Raw genomic sequence first — 19,059 nt, 5'->3', positions numbered from 1 at the left:
GTCTTGCCATAAATAAACTGTCTTTGTTTATGTATATACACGTATACATATACACACTTCACAAACACACACACACACACACACACACACACACACACACACACACTTTACAAATAGGACCATGTCTAGCACAAGGAGGATTTCAGTAAATGTTTGAGTGAATATCAGTATGTGACCTAATAGGATCTCTCCTTTCTTCTCTTTAATAATTTAAAAACTTTTATTTATTAGAGTGCATATGCACACCTGCCTAGCTTAAGTGTGGAAAATAAGGAGTTGGTTACCTTTTCATCCTTAATGGGTTCTGAGGGTCCCTCCCTGTTCTCTCTCTCCCTTCCTCCTTCCTTCCCCTCACTATTTCTCCTGTTTTCTTTTCGCTTCGTTTTGTTTTTCTCCGAAGACTTGTCCTACACAACCCAGCCTGGCCTCTACTCCTATGCGTTCTGATCATCCTGCCTCCCTTTCCCACGCGCTGGGATTACAGGCGCAGACTACCAACTTTAGACTTCTGTGCTGAGCTGGAGTGTATATGATGCCGGGGATGGAACCCAGACTTCACGCTTCACGCATGTTAAGTAAGCAATTTACCAACTAAGCTACTTGCCTGGCCCTCAAATATCTTAATGGCAAGACAAAGTTTTAAGACATTATTTTGGCTTAAGGCAAAGCTGGGAATTCATTGAAGAATTGTTTTGTGCTCTTGTAGAAGTGAGAGCCAGCGTATTGCCAGCCCCAAGACAAACGAAGTTGTTTTCTATATACATCGCACAAAGGATTTGTGTGGTTAAGAAAGTGGAGCGCGTCTATTAATAAACTATTAAAACTACTCCAAGGAATGCCAATTCAGGGGCATATTTCTGAAGTTAGTTTACTTACCCCCCCCCCCCATCAAAAAAGCCCTAAGTAGATAGTTTCTAATCTTTTTATTTTTTTTTTTATTTTTAGTCAGTATTTGTCACTAGTTGTCATTAACTCATTATTAATGGTCCAAGCGCTCAGATGCTTCCAAACCTTGCCCAATGCAGGCCCCAAGTGTTCCTTTAAGCCCCAAGAGGGAACCGACTTTGGCTGAAGCCAGTGCCCAAAGCCACACCCACTGCCTGGCCTTCGGACTTGGGGCTAGTAGCCCAGCGGCGCTTCTGCTCACGCACCGTCTCGGGTCCGGCGGCCGGAGCTCCGGTGTCCCCCGCGAGAGGTGACAGCCCGGCTGACCCGCAGATGGACCGACGGGGGCCTCCCGGTGCGCACCGCCGCGCTCTAGCTCATTTGCATACAGACGGGCGCGGCGCCGCGGCAGGAGAGAACGCGGGCGCGGCCCCGGGCCGTGGCGCGCGCGCGCCCTGACAGCTCGGGCCCTGCTCGCTCACTCGCTCGTTCCCGGCTTCCGAGCACAGCATGGCGGTCAAGGTGACTCCAACTCTCTGCTGCTGCCTTTATTGCATAAGAGACGTTCCAAGGGCCCCGAGTGCAGCCCCCCGCCTCTTTCCGTTGCTTTCTTTGCCTGCTTCTTGGCCAGCGCGTCCCGGGGCTCTAGATTGCGGGTGGAGAGCTGTGCGGGGCTTGGACCGGAGAGAAGAGGATGCCCGGCTGGGGGAGGGGAAGGAGGAGGGATCGTGAGTTGGAGGGGCTCGTGAGGACCACGGTTGGGAGGAGGAAAAGAGTAGTGTTTTGCCCTAGGTACATGGGATTGCGAGCACAGAGTTGGAGAGCATAGGAGAGAGAGAGAGAGGACAAGCAGACGGGAAAGCCGGGGATACCCGGGGCATCCGCGGTGGGGGGGGGGGTGGGTGTTGTCATTGGGGGCCTCAGGACAGCCCAGGGCACTGGTTGACATTTGCGTGGCTGGTCGCAGGATGCCGAAAGTATCCATATTTGTGGCAGCTCTCAAGGTTTAGGTTGGATGGAGAAAGGTCGCCGGGATGACGATGTGCGGTTACTGCTTTCCATAAGAAAGGCTTCTAGGCCCCGGGTATTCATTTGGGTGTTTTAGGTCTCCTGTTGCTCCACTCCTGAGGCTCTCTGGGTTTACAGCTTGGTTACTAGCTACTGTATAGCTAGTAGATGCGGAATAAAGCAGACGATTATATTACTTGGTTTCCCTTTCCAGTGCAGAGGAAGTACCGTCTGTAATTTGCTGTGTCTTGGGTTATGCACACCCTTTTTTCCTACCCCTTAGCCATAGATCTCCAGTTTGACAGGTGTTATCAGCAATTAAGCTTTGGTGTTGTTTTACACTAAATACCCTTTTAAAAGATAAGCAGATGTTGGCAGATGTAAACTATAATCTAAAGAGATTGTATGCCTTCTAGCTAAGCATTAACCAGTTCCCCCCCCTTCCCCACCCCATAGGTGCATACAACCAAGCGTGGTGATCCTCATGAGCTGAGAAACATATTCCTACAGGTAAGTTAAAGAATTTTGCGTCGTGGAGAAACTAAAAGAGCGCAATCATTATTCCTTTTCAAGCTCTGGCTTTGAGAAATATTCTACTTTCATCCATTCTCATAAGCATGAGTGGAGGATGTAGTTTGTACTCTTGTTTTTCCGAGACAGGCTTTCTCTATGTAGCCCTGGCTGTCCTGGAACTTGCTCTGTAGACCAACCAGGCTGGCCTTGAACTCAGAGACCTGCCTGGCTCTGCCTCCTGAAGGCTGGGATTAAAGATGTGTACCATCATGCCCGGTTGTTTGTACTTTTAACCACTGATTATAAGGTTTCTTTTATATTGAGGATTGATAAGAGGTTTTCCTGGAGTTACTATTTTTATTTGCTCGATTTGAGATGATAAAGTTTTCCTCCTCATAAATGTCTGTGTTATTTGTTGCACAATAATACAGCAGTTATTGCTGTGCTTTCCCTTCTAATTATTACAACCATAGATCAGGAGCCAGTGACACAACATGCTTACTGTAGATTTTTCTCCAGGAGGCTGCTAAGACAGCTCAGTGGATAAAGGTGCTCTACCCAGAACCCATGTGCATGTGGAAGGAGAGGACTGACTACTTAAAGTTGTCCTCTGACCTTCACTTGTATGTACACATGCACACATGCTCAACCACCCACACCTTATAATAATAAGTCATTTAAAATATAAGGAAAGGAGATGGAGACATAGCTCCCAGACAAGAACACTGTTCTAGAAGACCTAGGTTGTATTCCCAGCACCCACATGGCAACACTGGATTGTCTGTAATTCCAGTTCCAGGGAATCTGACAACTCCTTCTGGCTTCTGAGGGCACAGCATGTATGTGGTGCACAGGCATACACACGGGCAAAATAGCCATACACATTTTCAAAATGGAAAAATTGTTGTAAGGATTTACCTTCTAATACCTTACTTCGGTTAAGCTTTTAGAATCAGTGACTTGACTATAGATTTAATTTTAAAAAATTATTGCTTAGTTTTTTGTTTTGCTTTCTTAAATTTCTAAGGTATTTTACTAAATATTATGTTTTTCTCGGAAGAGCTTTTTTTTTTTTTTTAGAATTTTGCATTCTGGATGTGGGTTCTGTGTAGACACTTAACCTTGGGTAGACTCCTTCCGGGTACTATTTCCCTCTATAAAATAAAAGGTGACCTTCAAGGTTCCTTCCAACTCCAAAGTCTACAGTTCTATTTTAGGAACAGATTCTAGCGTCTACTAATGATCCTAGGCTAGATGGCACTTTTATCTGAGACATGTAGTTCCTTTAATCATTGTTGGGGAGGAGACTGCATAGAAGAGCACACACACACACACACACACACACACACACAGCATAGTTTATGAAAAGGAATTAGTAAAGGCAGGGGTGTAGCTCAGGATTAAAACAATTATCAAACCTTGTTTGAGCCCCTGGGTTTGAGTGTTTGCATCAAAAGAAAACAAAATAGAGTTAGAAAAATGAGATTTATTTTTAATTTTTATTTTTTAGACAAAGTCTTACTATGTAGCCCAGCCTTGAATTTTTATGTCTGTCCATCTGTCCGTCTGTCTGTCTGTCTGTCTATCTAGAGACACAGTCTTACCTTGTAACTCTGGCTGGCCTGGAGGTCACTATTACACCAGGCTAGCGTCAAACTCACAGAAATCTGCCAGGGGTATCCTTGAACTTGTTTGATCTTTCTGTCTCAAGCCCCCTGAGTGCTGGGATTGTAAGTGTGTACAACCAAGCTTCTTCAGTTTTACAAAGTATACTAAGAGAAGGATCTTTTCTGGAACAAAACCAAGTATAATAGAACTGCGCCATTTGTGTGTTAAGACTTTCGTATTCTTTGGGACACACAAAAATACGTTAGTATAAACTCTGTCATATGATTAGAGTCAGTTGTTTTGTGGAGAGTTCATGTAATTTAGTTTTTTTTTTTTTTTTCTGATTAAGCAGGCATGAAGGAATCAGTTGAGATGCTGAATGATGTAGTAAAAAGAGCCATGTTCCAGGTATCAGGAACACTTTGTTGTTGTTTGTTTGTTTCCAAGATAGGCTTTCTCACTATATAGCTCTCTGGCTGTCCTGGAACTCACTATGGAGACCAGGCTGGCTTTGAACTCACAGAGGTCTGCCTGCCTCTGCCTCCCAAGTGCTGTGATTAAAAGTGTGCATCACCAGACCCGGCTTTTTTTTTTTTTTTAAGGAACCAGGGTTTAATTCCCAGGTCTATGTTTCTATGGCTGCTTACCCTTAAGCTAATTGTCTAGCTTTCTTAGGTTTCATTTTCTTACGTGGGACTCAGTAGAAAATAGGAATGGGGTCTTTTCCAGCTTTAAAAATCTATATGGAAAAAAAAGTCTGACTCATTATGAATTTGTTACTGGTTTGTGTATTTTGTTGTTTAGGGTGGGTAGTGATGGTGGGAGTGTGGCAAGCTCATAACTATACCTTACCCTTGGTAAGCATTTACACTTTAGTTTTTCATCTGCTGTTTTGCATAGTGTCGGTATCTTTTTGCACATTGTTTTTATTTTGTGGTGCTGGGGAATCAAACCCCTCATATATATTAAATGACATCCTACCACCGAGTAGAATATTGCTCAGTGGAAGGACACCCTTAGTCCTTTAAACATTATTTTGATGTTGTCTGTATCTTATTTTTGTACTGAAAATTTGTGAAATTTATTAATTTATATTTAGCACTAAACAGAAAGTTCTGACTCAAACATCATCATCATCATCATTATAATTATTATTTCGTTTTTTGGTCAGAATCTTGCAACAGGCTGGGCTGGCCTGTACTCAATATGTAGCTCAGGCTAACCTTGAATTTAGTGTTAGGATTACAAATTCCGTACTTAGCTTCAGCATTATTGGCAGGCAAAAGAGAAACAGTGTAAAGATGCTTAATCCCCTGGAAAGCATAAAGCTGCTGGGAAGACATTGTATCTAGTTGGAGCAACTTTTTTTTTTTTTTTTTTTTTTGGTTTTTCGAGACAGGGTTTCCCTGTAGCTTTGGAGGCTGTCCTGGAACTCGCTTTGTAGACCAGGCTGGCCTCGAACTCACAGAGATCCACCTGCCTCTGCCTCCTGAGTGCTGGGATTACAGGTGTGTGCCACCACCGCCCGGCTGGAGCAACTTTTTGTTACCTTCTGGCATATTAAGACTTTATTCATGGTTTGATGGTTTGTCTACTTCAAACTATAGTTACTTAAAACAATTGGGTACTTTTATTAAAAGTTTCCTTATGGATCCATATGGCTTATTGATATTAGATATAATAAAATACACACTAGCTACTTTTCTTTAGCAAATAACATTTATCACACACACACATATATTTTGTTTTGTTTTGTTTTGTTTTTCAAGGCAGGGTGTCTATCACATATATTTTTAAAATTAAGTTGATGTGTGTGTGAATGACTATGAGTGTGGGCATGCACAGTACATCCATGGAAGTCAGAAGCCAACTTTCAAGACTCAGATTTTTTCCTTTCCCAGTGAGTTCTGGGTGTGGAACTCAGATCATCAGGCTTGCATAACAAGCTCTGTTATCTGCTGAGCCATCTGACCAGCCCTTCAACATTTACTAAGGACTGTTTGTTATGTCCCATGCACTTGTATTTCATTTAGTAGTAATCATCAAATTAAATAATTTGCTAATAATTGAAGCCGAGAATTGAGCCAAGACTGAGTGGTGGCAGATCTTTTCTCTGAGGCCTCCACCTCCCTTTCTATTAGGCTGTCATTGAGGAAGTCAGGACTTGTGAGGGCGAAACATGGCCTGATGTAGAGCAATTGCATTGGTTTGTCTAGAACAGAGGTTCGTGGAATAATGACAGTAGCTGCTGACATTTTTTGGTCATTTTGAGTGTAGTGTACACTAGCTCAGGACTCTAAAAATACTGTTAATGTTCTTACCACTCTTATGAGGTAGACTTGGTAGGTCTATTATATACATGGAATTAAGTTACTTGGTTAATGTCCCTTAGTTCATAGGTGATAGAGGCCATCATCAAATTAAATGAGTTCCAGAATTCGTATTTTTTTTTTCTTTAAGAAGATCAGCTTTAAGCCTTTAATCCCAGCACTTGGGAGCCAGAGGCAGGTGGATCTCTGAGTTCAAGGCCAGCCTGATCTACAGAGTGTGTTCCAGGATTGTCAGAGAAACCCTGTCTCCAAAAAAAAGCAGCTTTTTGGGGTATGCTAACTTGCACAACTAGGTTGTAGAAGAAAGAATCTAAAACTCCTCCTCTTCCCTTTTTGAGACAGGCTCTCATTATGCAGCCCTGGCTGGCCTAGAGTGCTCTATGTAGACCAGCCTGGCCTTGAACTCCTAGGGATCCACCTGCCTCTCTAGTGCTGTGATTGAAGACAAGTACCACCATGCCAGGCTGAAAATCCTCTTTTTTTTTTTTTTTTTTTTTTACCCCATTTTTATTCGCCTCTAAAGGACTTTTTGTTGTTGTTGTTGTTGTTGTTGTTATTATTATTATTATTATTATTATCATTATTATTATTATTACTACAGGGTTTCTCTGTGTAGCTTTGCGCCTTTCCTGGAACTCACTCTGTAGCCTAGGCTGGCCTCGAACTCACAGAGATCCGCCTGGCTCTGCCTCCTGAGTGCTGGAATTAAAGGTGTGCGCCACCACCGCCTGGCTTTTTTGTTATTTTTTTAGACTAAGTCTTACTCACTTTGTATCCCTAGACTGATCTCCAACTGGCAAACCTCCTGCCTCAGCCTCCCAAGTGCTGAGTTTATAGACAGTGCTACCATACTCAGGCCTAGAAGATATATACATGTATATAAAATATATATACTCTTGACCATTAAATTACATGCTTAAGGGGGTTTGAAATGGGGTGATTTTTGAAAGAGTTATGTTAAGGATTTTAGCAGCTATATTTTGCTAAGAATATTAAAGATAAAATTACTTAAGAGATAAAATTAAAACATGCCTTTGTGCTGTAACTACCTAGAAAAAAATGGCTGAGAAGTTGGGGTTTGAAATAGCAGGTAGACTGTGGGGTTCTGAGTGGGTAAATTGGAGTGGTGAGGCCTGGCAGCTCTTGGAAGTAAGTGAAGGTGTGAGCTAAGAGGCTGTTGAAATAGTCCGTGTGGGACTAATGACCTGGAGTGGCTGAAGTCGGGGGTAATGGAAAGGCAACTCCAGGGACTTTGTAAGTGCAGAAGCTACTGGGTTTGCCGTTAGCTATGGAAGGACTAGAGGAACAGCGAAACTTGCATTCTTAGGATAGATAGTAACTGAGAGAGCATCTGTTTTGGGAATTGGAGAAGGTGGCTACAGAGTTATGCTTGATTGCTAAATGGATGTGACCCACTCAGTTCAAGTGGGATTCGGAGAGATACAAGTTTGCATGGGTGCTAGACAACTGTAAAACAGGGCAGAGAGCCAGGAGCCAACTTCCAGCTGGCACTCCCCGTGGAAGCGGGAAGGAGGAACCGAGCTGGGGAAGTAGTGCTGCCAGAGTTTGAAGGAGTTTCATGAAACGGTGTATCAAAGATTCAAATGTCCATCATTCTGTTAGTGTAGTCTGGTTTGAGTAGGACTCTGAAGTAAATTTGAGTTCAGTGTCGTTTGAGCTTGCTTCTTGAAAGTCTGCAGAGGGCTGAGGAAATGGCTAAGTGGGTGAAGGCTTGCCACACAAGGGTGAGGACCAGAGATGCCGAGAACCCACATAAAAGCCAAACAGGTGTGGCAGTGACAGTGTGTAATCCATTTTCGGGGGAGGTAGAGTCTGGGTTCAGCAAGAGACCTTATCTCAAAACTACAGAGCCATGGTAGAAGAAACTCAATGTGAACGTAGGGCCTACACATCCACATATGTGTCCATATACATGTGAACACATATGCACACATACTATACATGCACACATCCTTTGGCCACCAACCGCTTCCCAAATCAAGACATGGAGACTTATTATTAGTTATGAATGCTCGGCCTTAGCTTATGTTCATTTCTGACTAGCTTTTTTTTCCTTTAATTTAAATTAATTTGTTTCTCTTCATCTACATTTTACCCCAGGGCTTTTTACCTTTCTTTCTATATGTCTATCTCTGTGTCTGCTAGCTGGCGGCTGCCTGGCTGGCCCTGGGAGTCCACCTCTCTTTCTCCTTTGTTCTCCCCTGAGCCTGGATTCCTCCTACTACTTATTCTCTCTGTCCATCAGCCCTGCCTGTCCCTCAATTGCCTAGCTATTGGCCATTCAGCTTTTTATTAGACCAATCAGGTACCTTAGGCAGGCAAGGTGAAATAGCAACACATCTTTACATCGTTAAACAAATGCAGCATAAATAAATGTAACACATCTTTGCCTAGTTAAAGTAATGTTCCACAACACATACATATTGAGAGAATATTTAATTTAAAATTTTAGGACACAATTGAGAGTTGAGTATAGCAACATACACCTGTAATTCAGTACTCAGGAGGCTGAGGCCCACCAGTTCGAGGCCAGCCTGAAATACATGGAAAAAACTTTGTTTCAATAAAGCCTTTAAAATAATAAAGTAGGTTAGAGAGATGGCTCATTGAGTAAGAGTACTTACTGCTCTTATAGAGGACCCATGTTCAGTTCCTAGTTCCCAGTACCCACATTGGACAGCTTACAACCACCTGTAACTCCAGCTCCAGGAAATAAGGTACCTACCTTCTGGTTTGTGTGGGCACCCGTGTACACAGACACATACACATAGTTAAAAATAAAACAAATCAGCCTGGCAGTGGTGGCACACGTCTTTAATCCCAGCACTTGGGAAGCAGAGCCAAGTAGATCTCTGTGAGTTCAAGGTCAGCCTGGGCTACAGAGTGAATTCCAGGAAAGGCACAAAGCTACACAGAGAAACCCTGTCTTGGAAAAAAAAAAAAAAAACTAACTAAATAAATAAATACATAAATACATAAAACAAATCTTTAAGCAACATGCAATCATTTGTCATGTAAGACAATAAATGACTCTTTCGTTGTGGTTTTCGAGACAGTTTCTCTATGTAGTCCTGGCTGTCCTGAAATTCACTTTGTAGACCAGGCTGGCCTTGAACTCACAGAGATCTGCCTGCCTCTGCCTCATGAGTGTTGCAATTAAAGGTGTGTGCCACCACCGTCCAGCTAAAAGAGCCCTTTTGGAAAGCGTGGGCACATCTGTGCTTAGTGGAGTCCTGTGTGTAATTCATGATGGGCTTCAGAAAGAGAAACATCAAGTATAGGGAAATACTCCTTTTTTTCCATGTGTCCTTTCGTTCTTTCTTTCTACTTATCAATCTATTTATTTGGCTTTTCAAGACAGGGTTTCTCTGTGTAGTCGTGGCTGTCCTGGAACTCGCTCTGTAGACCAGGCTGGCCTCGAACTCACAGAGATCTGTTTGCCTCCTGAGGGCGGCGAGTAGTAAAGGCATGTGTCACTATGCTCAGCTTCCCTGTGTTCTTTATTACTTCTCAAAATTTGATGAGTTATTTTTGTTTGTTCCTTTTTTTCCTTTCTTTTTTGAGATAGGGGCTCATATATCCTAGGCCAGCCTCCAATTCACTGAGTAGCTGAGGATAACCTTGAACATCTGATCTCTCTGCTCTACCTCTCCAGGTACTGAGGTTCAAAACCAGGCATTGGTTTTGGGCAAGCGCTCTGTCATCTAAACTACTTCCTTAGCCCATGTATTTTCTGTTAGTTAATAAAAGAGAGAGAGAGAGAGAGAGAGAGAGAGAGAGAGAGAGAGAGAGATTTGGGGCTGGAGATATGGCTCAGCAATTACGAGCACTTGACACTCTTACAGAAGGCTCAGGTTTGATTGGTCCTCACATAGTGGCGTACACCTATTGGTAACTCCAGTTCCAGGGGGTCCAACAGGTATGCATGTGGTGCACATACATACATGCACCTGCACATACATTCATACACATCAAGTTAATAAAAAAAACTATAAAACAAAGCACAATCAAAGAGATTCCCCAGGATTCTGCCTTCCCCACCTCAGCCCCTCCGTGCTCAGGACATCGGAGCACCACTGATGAATTCTTAGCCAATCAATTGTGCTGTCCTTTCCCAGCCAGTTCTCACACTCCGACTTTACTAAGCCACTATGGGACCGTCATTTCCTGATTTGTTTCTTTCTTCTTTTCCCTCTCTTGCCCACACACTATCATTGACCCAATTTTTCTGCATCAGAAGTATACAATATTGAGAGGGTACAATAGTAGTAATAAGAGGCGGGTGAGGAGGGGCCGACACAGAGGTTTGTTACCAATCTGATGAATGTCAAAGAGAGGAATTAGCCTTCTCTGTGCTGTGTGACAACGTAGGCTTGAAACAGATTTTTTCCCCCTATTTTTAAAAGATCTCTCAATTCTTTTTAGTTGGTAGACTTTCTGTGTTCGTTTATTGGTTTATTGTATGCTGAAAGCAATACATGTTGAGATGATACAACTATGTATGCCAGACCAAAGTTTGCTGAGATACGAATCCAAATGTTAGTTTGATTTCTATTCTTTTCTTCATTAGCACCAATGGACAATGAAGGTTCTATAACACATGAAAGTGCACTTTTTGGTGTTATCTATCCATCCATCTATCCATCTATCTATCTATCTATCTATCTATCTATCTATCTATCTATCTATCTATTATTTATTTGCTGTGCTTTGAATCCAAGATCTTGCTCATACTGGACAAGTGCTCCACCACTGAACTACATCCTTAGCTCTGCCTTGTTTATTCTAAATTGAAGGCTAAGTGGAAGGCAGCGATGACGTAAAGCAAGAATGTGTTTTTTAGGGTGCTGTGACAGCAGGAATGTTTAGTGGGAAGAGGCATCCTTTGGGTCACTAAATATTTGTTTACGTATTATGTTGTTTACTGGTTTTTGGGAGACGCCTCACTCTAGATTTACAAGTCAGATACTAAGGAGTTGGGGACTTGGCAGTCAGTAAGGAGCTTGCCACACAGGCATGAAGACATGAGTTTGGATCCCTAGCATCTAGGAGTGACCCAGACATAAAAAAGCTCACAAAAAGAGATTACTACAGACATGACAAGTACAATAAAGAAAATAAAAAGAACGAGGAAAGCACCACTATTTTTCACCACCTTCAGGAGACCAATGACTGCTCCTGAGTGTGTTAGTGTTAAGAACTGAACTCTCAAGGTGAAGTGGTGGAGAGGATCCCAGCTTGGGGCTCACATCTATGTGGCTCAGATGCAGAAAATGACTTTGCTGTGGTCACCGGTAGGAAAGGAAGCCAGTGGGTCTGAAGTGTCAGTGAATGAGGAGGCCAGTGACAGATGAGGCTGAAGGAGCCACGTCCAGCAGGCCTTTGTGTCTAGGCCTTGCAAGAATTTAGATTCGTTTTTTTTTTTTTCTTAGCAGCAAGACAGAAAACATTGAAGACCTTCCCCCCACCCCCACCCCTTTCACTTTGGAATAGTTGAAGTTATAGTTTCAACAGAGCATGTTTAAGTAGATCATATTGATATGTAAACTGGTTTTTCTGTTTCCATGCTTCCTTGTGGATGACTGCTTTGAGTAGACGCCGATTCTTGGAGGTTTCATTTCCTTCTATCTGTCAACAGTGCTCTTAGAACATCTTGAGCTGGGTAAAGACGCACACGCGGGAGGCCTCAGGATCAATCCAGCTGGAGCCAACATGGGCTTTTGTGGGCTCAGTGCTTTGTTTTGCTTTTTAACTTCTTGTGTGTTTGGTTGAGTTTGGACTTCCATTTTTGTTTGTTTTGTTTTTGTAGATTGGATTTCATTAGGTAGCCCAGGTTGACCTTGAACTCATTGTGTTACCCAGGTTGGTCCTGAACTCTAAATCCTCCTTTCTCACTTTCCCATGTGTTGGGTTATAGGCATTGACCACCAATTGCAACTCAGGCTTCCAACCTGAGTTTGAATTCTCTTTGCCCTATTTTTAATGTGCCTTAGGTATGTATAGTGCCTTTGGAATCTATTTTCTCTCTAAGAGCTGATGCACTCAGTGCGGACAGGTCTTCTAAAGATTCAGTGAGGAGACTGCTAAAGTGTGCCTGAGAACACGAAGAACCAAATCAAGCTTCGTGTCTTGTTCCAGTTCTGTTTAGAGATGAAGACAATCATACATCCTTGTCTAGGTGGCTGTGCTGAAATTACTAAAGTGACTCCACTGTTGACATGTGTTTATCACCATGTGTGAGTAGTCAGCACATTCTTAAGACGTGCATCTGAAGTCTTCACAAGAGTCCATGTGCAGATGTTATCAACCTCAGTGGTAATTCCTCTGTGCAGTTCTGAGAAGATGGATGGCCAGTCTGACATAGGCTGGGAGAGCTGAGGCTGTGGCAGGCAGCGGCTGTTTCCTTCTGAGCTGTCAGGTGCTTAGCTGGGACCAGAGAAGCAGTAATAGTTTAATTATAAACTGTTAGTACATTCAGAATCACTCTGTTCTTTTCTGCTTCAAAAAAATCTTTGTGTGGGGCTAGAGCAAAGGCTCGGCGGCTAAGAGCGCTTCTTGCTGCTGCATAGGATCTGAGTTGGGCTCCCAGCTCCTGCTAGGTGGCTCACAGCCAGCGGTAACTCTAGTTCCAGGGGATCTTTGGGCATGTGTGAGCACAGGCACACAGATACAAACACACAACAAACAAACAAAGCCCCCCCAAACAACAATAACAACAACCACAAAACCCACAAACGTGTTAAACACTGATGAGATGCAGGCTAGACCCATTCCTTGCATTTGGTGGATCTCTCTCTGATCTGTCAACATCTGCCAGATCAGGATAAAATACCTTCTTGTTCTGTGACAGAATGTTGGTTTTCAATCAAACCTTAACAGCATCGAGGTTTGCTATCTCCCCAAGAACTGTACCTCGGTTATCAAAGAGACACAATTTGTCCAGGCTTATGAACATATATGCTCCTTGTATGTTCCCATGGTTACTTGGAACAAGCGACTGAAGTGTTTAGTTAAAGAACAGTACAAACGAATTATTCAACTTAATCTCCCCTGGGAAGCTTCCCGGTTCCAGTTATTGGATTCTCTGAGGTTATTATTTTATTTCCAAGGTTTTTCATCCTTTAGAAGAGAAAATGAAGCCCTAGCATTCATTTGTTTCAACACTTACAAGGCTCTTGAGTTCCTCCCCAATCTGTTAGAAATTGCATTGTCCTGGCGGACGGTCGGACTAGCTATAATGGACAGAGAAAACATGCATTTTAAGTTGTACAGTCTTTTAAGAAATCAATTTAATTTTTTATTGTGACATTGTTTCTCCCCTTGCACCTGCACATGGGTTCTGGGGTTTGAACTCCAGCCATTAGGTTTGGATCATTAGGTGGCAAGCTCCTCCCCACTGAGCCATCTTGTAAGTCCAATTTTGAAATCTTTTTGTCTATTTCTAGTACATACATGAAGTAGAAAGAAAAAAATAAGCACTAGTATTTATGGAAGCATTCTGAGTCAGAAGGGCAGGATTCTTGAGAATTTTGTTTGCAAAAATTAAATAGGTTATGGATCTGAGGGTTATATATGTAAATTTAATATTTATATTAAACCCAGGTGTATGGGGCTGGGGATGTATTTTAGTTGGTAGAATACTTGCCCTGCAAAGCACACAGTACCGAGTTTGACCCCCCAGCACCTTATAAACCTGTTGTGGTGGCACACACCTGAAATTCTTGCCCTGAGGAGGCTGAAGCTGGGGTGTCACCATAAGTTTGAGGCCAGATTGGACCTTGAACCTAGCAAGAATTTTCTTCAAAAAGCCTAAAACTGGGCTGGTGAGTTGGCTCAGCAGGTAAAGTTGCCTCCTGCCAAATCTAATGACCTGAGTTCTGTTCCTGTCCCCACCCCACACAAACAATAAATAAGTGTAAAATATATTTCAAAGCACATAAATAAATAAATAAATAAATAAATAAATAAATAAATAAATAAAAAATTAAATGGATGAATCCGCTTTTCCTTAAAACATATGATGTTATAATCTTGGAAATTTTTATATTACTCACTAATTTTTTTGTTGGTTTGCTTTAAAGTAGTTCTAAGTCTTAATGAAGTTCTTAAAGTTAAAAAGCCAATTTTTTTTCATTCATTTATTTTTGAGACCAGAGGCGCTTTTGTAGATCTGGCTTGTCTGGAACTTACTCTGTAGTCAAGGCTGGGCTCAATTTCATAATCCTCCTGCCTCAGTCTTCTGAGAGCTAGATTTACAGACACAAGACACCACACCCCGCTTGTCCTATGTGTAGAAAATTACTTCTTTCCCCTTGAAACACTTATGATAGAATAAGCTTTTTTCCCCATTGACTGGGTGTATCAAAATAAGGTTACTCTCACATCCACTGTTGTACAAGTTTCGTGCGTCAGGTGTGCTGTGGTCTTTGCTCCTCATGCAGACGGCGTGCACAGTGAAAGGGCACACATTCCTGACTAAATTTGGCTTCCCTGGGAAGGACGAGCGGTAATAGTGGACAGCGAGAGGATTAGCTTCCTGCTCTCAGTTCTCGCCCTGGTACATAATGTCCCCCTCTATTGTTCCCATAACTCCTTTTTCCACGCGGGAAACACTCTGTGTGGTATGTCTCGTTACCAAACTCAGTGACACCATTTCTGGAGTCAGTGAAGTTGGAAGGATGTTAAGATCTAAAATATTAGTTCCTATCACTTGCGGTGGTCATGGAGAGACTGTTTTGACTCGGATTACAGCCGCGTGTCGGATGTGTAGAGAGAGCCGCTTAGAGCAGTCCCAGCCGACCTGCTGGAAGCTGACCCCTGGGCAACCTCGGTTTGCCGAGAGGCCAACTATAAGATGAGTAACTTCTCCGTAAAAGCAGGAAAGCCAGTAGGAAGGCAGTAAGACCCTCCCCTTTCCTGCTTCTGAGCATTTCAGAGCAACACTCATCTTTGCCCATTTCCGAATACTTTGGCGTTGAAGACCGCCCCCCCCAACAACGGGCCAGCTGTTTTGCTTCGAACTACTTGTCAGAGAAGAAACTGAGAGATATTTGCTTATTTAGAGATGTTGGTGCTGCTCAGGCTGTTTGCAAATGATTCTGCCTTAACTTCCCACGTAGCTGCAACCGTGCCCAACTGAGTCGCTTTTTTTTTCCCCCCCAAAAAGTCCCCAATGAGTTACTGGCCTGGGATTTAGGACTTCAGTTCCTGATTCTGATTCTCCTGTCCCTCCTCCTAACAAAGTTGTGTGTCCTACTTGTCCGCACTGAGACCTGTTTAGGTATCAACGCTGAGGCATACCCAGCATGGGCTATTGCTGAAACACAATAACACAGAAAGATTTGATTTCCACAGATTTTTTTTTTTTTTGGCTTATAAAGCAGTTTTTCTAGATATGTGACTTTAGTTTTGGTAGGCATACTTTTAGAAAAATAGTTTGATCTTGTTTTATTATATAATCTCTGAGTTCAAGGCCAGCCTGATGTACATAGTGAATTCCAGGACAGCCAGAGAGCTACACAGTGAGACCTTGTCTCAAAAAAACAAGACAATTAAAAAAAAAAATCTATTTGTAATACATCACAATTAAAAAATTATATTTATTTTTAATTATATACCTATATAAATATATTATATATGTGTATTTAATTACACACACACACACACACACACACACACACACACACACACACACCTCTGTTTGGGGGTATGTGCATGTCAATGCAGTTGCCAGCAGAAGCCATAAAGAGGACACTGAATCCCCTGCACTCCTTGACCTGGGTGCTGGAAACTGAGCTCTAAAAAGGTCAGTAAGTGCTCTTAACTGCTAAGCCATCTTTCCAGACCCAACATCTCAATTTTCATTTTTGCAGTTTATTGACTTCTTTATCTGATTTTTGTCTGTTTGAGTCAGGGTCTTACTTTGTACCATTCACTGACATGGAGCTTGCTAGTTACCACAGGTTGGCCTCAAGCTTGTGGTAGGCTGTGTGTGTGTGTGAGAGCCTTCCTGAGCGTCTGGATTACAGGCTTGTGTTTCCTAGTCCAGCCCTGAAATAGATAGATAGATAGATAGATAGATAGATAGATAGATAGATAGATAGATAAAAAATATGTGTAGGCACACACATTTGAATAAGAATCATCACTGAATCTGTTTTTGTTTTGTTTTGTCTTTTTGAGACAGAGTTTCTCTGCATAGCTTTGGAGCCTGTCCTGGATCTCACTCTGTAGCCCAGGCTGGCCTCGAACTCACAGAGATCAGCCTGGCTCTGCCTCCCGAGTGCTGGGATTAAAGGCATACACCACCACTGCCCAGCATGAATCTGTTTTTTTTTTTTTAAACTTACACCATTCAAACAGATTAAATTTTATCATCTTTAGACTTTTTTACAAAATTTATTTCAGTTATGAATTTTTGAGATAATCTTTTCTCCCCCTTAGTAGAAATTTAGAGGTGTGTGAGTGCTTTGTAAGCTATAATTACCACAGTTAGCTTGTAAGGTGGGTGTCATATGTATGAAAGGTCACCTAAGGTTAATGTTAGTAAATTGCAAGGGAGTTTCTCCTCTCCAGTTTACACCAGACAGGTGAAGCCTTGATGTATTCATCTTTTGGCTTCAAAAGGCCAACCGTTTCAGGGTGGCACGACCTTCTCCCCTCGGGCAGTAGACAGTTCAGTGTAATTACAACATGCCTTTGTATAAGAAACCCTGCCAATTTTAACGTGTGATTTTGATTACATATATGAGGACTCCAGGCTCTCATACGGTCTATTTTGTTTTTTAAGCCTCAGACTGCCAAGGCCTCTCAAGCACATGTGAACTACACTTGGTGTAAATGTAAATGTCTCTGGAAATGTCAAAAGCTATGTGCATGTTTGCATTCTGAATACTTGAGTTAGGTTGAAAAAGTTTAATCTGGAAACCAGACCACTTATTTTTCGTCAGCTGGGAGCTTCTTCTCGTCAATGTCTTCCATGTGTCCTTGACTTCTTGCCCAGGAGGGATTTACAACTGCTTAAGAAACAGCTTTAAAAATGGCAAGTGATTAACTCTAAAGGTATTTGGCATAAGGATATAATATTCGGCAATTTTATTTTAAGTCATTTTAGGTTACCCTTTGAAATGATAGGAACAAAAATGGAAAAGATGTGATAAAACTATTAAATTACTTAAGATATAAAATCTTTGGCACAGTGCTATTTTGGAAGACTCCAAGCTCTATTTTTAAAGATTGTAATACATTAATTAATTGGGTTTTTTTTCAAGACAGGGTTTTCCCATGTAGTCATGGCTGTTCTAGAACCCAGACTGGCCTCGAACTCACAGAGATCCACTTGCCTCTGCCTCCCGAGCTCTGAGATTGTGTGCGCCACCACCACTCAGCTGAGCAGCACATATTCTAACAGCTGAGATCTCAAAATATTATTTTAATTCTCTTTTTCCATTTTTAATGTAAATATAGAAGGTATTTTGGTTAGTACAGTGAGAAGGCCTCAATAAGGCCCTTAACAGTTTTAATTTCTATTCTGATATTACTTTATCGGTATTTTGTGTGTGTGTGTGTGTGTGTGTGTGTGTGTGTGTGTGTGTGTGTATGTGAGACAGACCCTTGTTCACTGTAGGTGGCCTCAGGCTCCCTATTGAGAAGCATAAATGTAAGCACCACCTCATGGTATCTTTATTTCCTAAAAGAAAAATAAGAATCTGTCTACAACATTATTACCAGGCTGGGTGTAGTGTAGTGGTGCCTGTGTGTAATCTCACCACTTGGAATGTAGAGGCAGGAAGATCAGAGTTCAAGGTCACCTTTGGCTACAAAGCATGTCAAAGGCCAGCCTGGGCTACAGGAGACCCTGCTTTTTTAAAAAAACAAACAAACAAAAAAAACCTAATGAAAAAATTAATAACCCCAATCCAACCCTATTATTAGCAGTCAATTAAAAGAAGCATTAAAAGTAAGTTATTTAAAATAAGTGGTCCATACATATTTTAAAAACTATTTTTTAAAGTACTTTGGGTTTAAACACATCACACACACCTGGATTTTATTTTGCTGCTGAGGATTGTACTCAAGCACAACCTCATCCTGGTCTAAAGACTTATGTGCCTGTAGGACTGGCGAGGTAACTCAGACGTTAAAAGTGCCTGCTGTCAAGCCTGATGACCTGAGCGTCACCCCTGGGACTCAACATGCAGGAAGAAAAGAACCCTGTCCCGAAAGCAGTCCTCTAACTTTCACATGGGTTCCGTGGCGTGCGTGCGCGCGTGTGTGTGTGTGTGTGTGTGTGTGTGTGTGTGTGTGTGGTGCAGGGGTGCAAGGACTGGAACCGGGCCTTCCATCCTCCAGGTGTGTGCTCTCCCGCCACAGAGCTGCCTCTGCAGCCTGTCCGTGCTGGTACCAGCCCTTCTCTATAGTGTAATCTCTAATTCGTTTTAGCGTTTTAACTGACTCTGGGTAGCTTCTAGTTCCCATTCAGAACTCTTTGGTTCTGTCTGTTCAGGCAGCAGGCTTCCTGACATTGCCACATAATTGCCTCTAATTTAATGGGTTAATTAGTTCTCTGTTTTCTGTAGAAGTCAAGTACCGACTCCTGCAGAGGAGAAGACGGTTTTTCCCCCCTTCAGCTATACACTCCATCTTTCGATTAAAATCAAGTTAAAGTCGACTGGGAGAGTCGGGGAGTTGTTCC

At 42.3% G+C, this 19,059-nt stretch overlaps 1 protein-coding gene across 2 annotated transcripts in view; it reads left to right on the top strand.

Moving 5' to 3' along the window:
* Positions 1–1,140: 1,140 nt before the first annotated feature.
* Positions 1,141–19,059, top strand: part of Slc25a12 (solute carrier family 25 member 12) — an 85,498-nt gene continuing 67,579 nt past the window's right edge. The window contains exons 1-2 of one of the 2 annotated variants that reach the window (XM_036183588.1): positions 1,141–1,407; positions 2,350–2,403. In XM_036183588.1, the coding sequence (XP_036039481.1) occupies positions 1,396–1,407; positions 2,350–2,403 (66 nt within the window). In that variant the 5' untranslated portion in view covers positions 1,141–1,395. The remainder of the gene's footprint in view (positions 1,408–2,349; positions 2,404–19,059) is intronic. The other variant, XM_036183590.1, reaches the window with a different exon arrangement.

Source organism: Onychomys torridus, chromosome 4 (assembly GCF_903995425.1).
Source record: "Onychomys torridus chromosome 4, mOncTor1.1, whole genome shotgun sequence".
Classification (NCBI taxonomy): Eukaryota; Metazoa; Chordata; class Mammalia; order Rodentia; family Cricetidae; genus Onychomys; species Onychomys torridus.
This window is presented reverse-complemented; position numbering and strand designations above follow the sequence as displayed.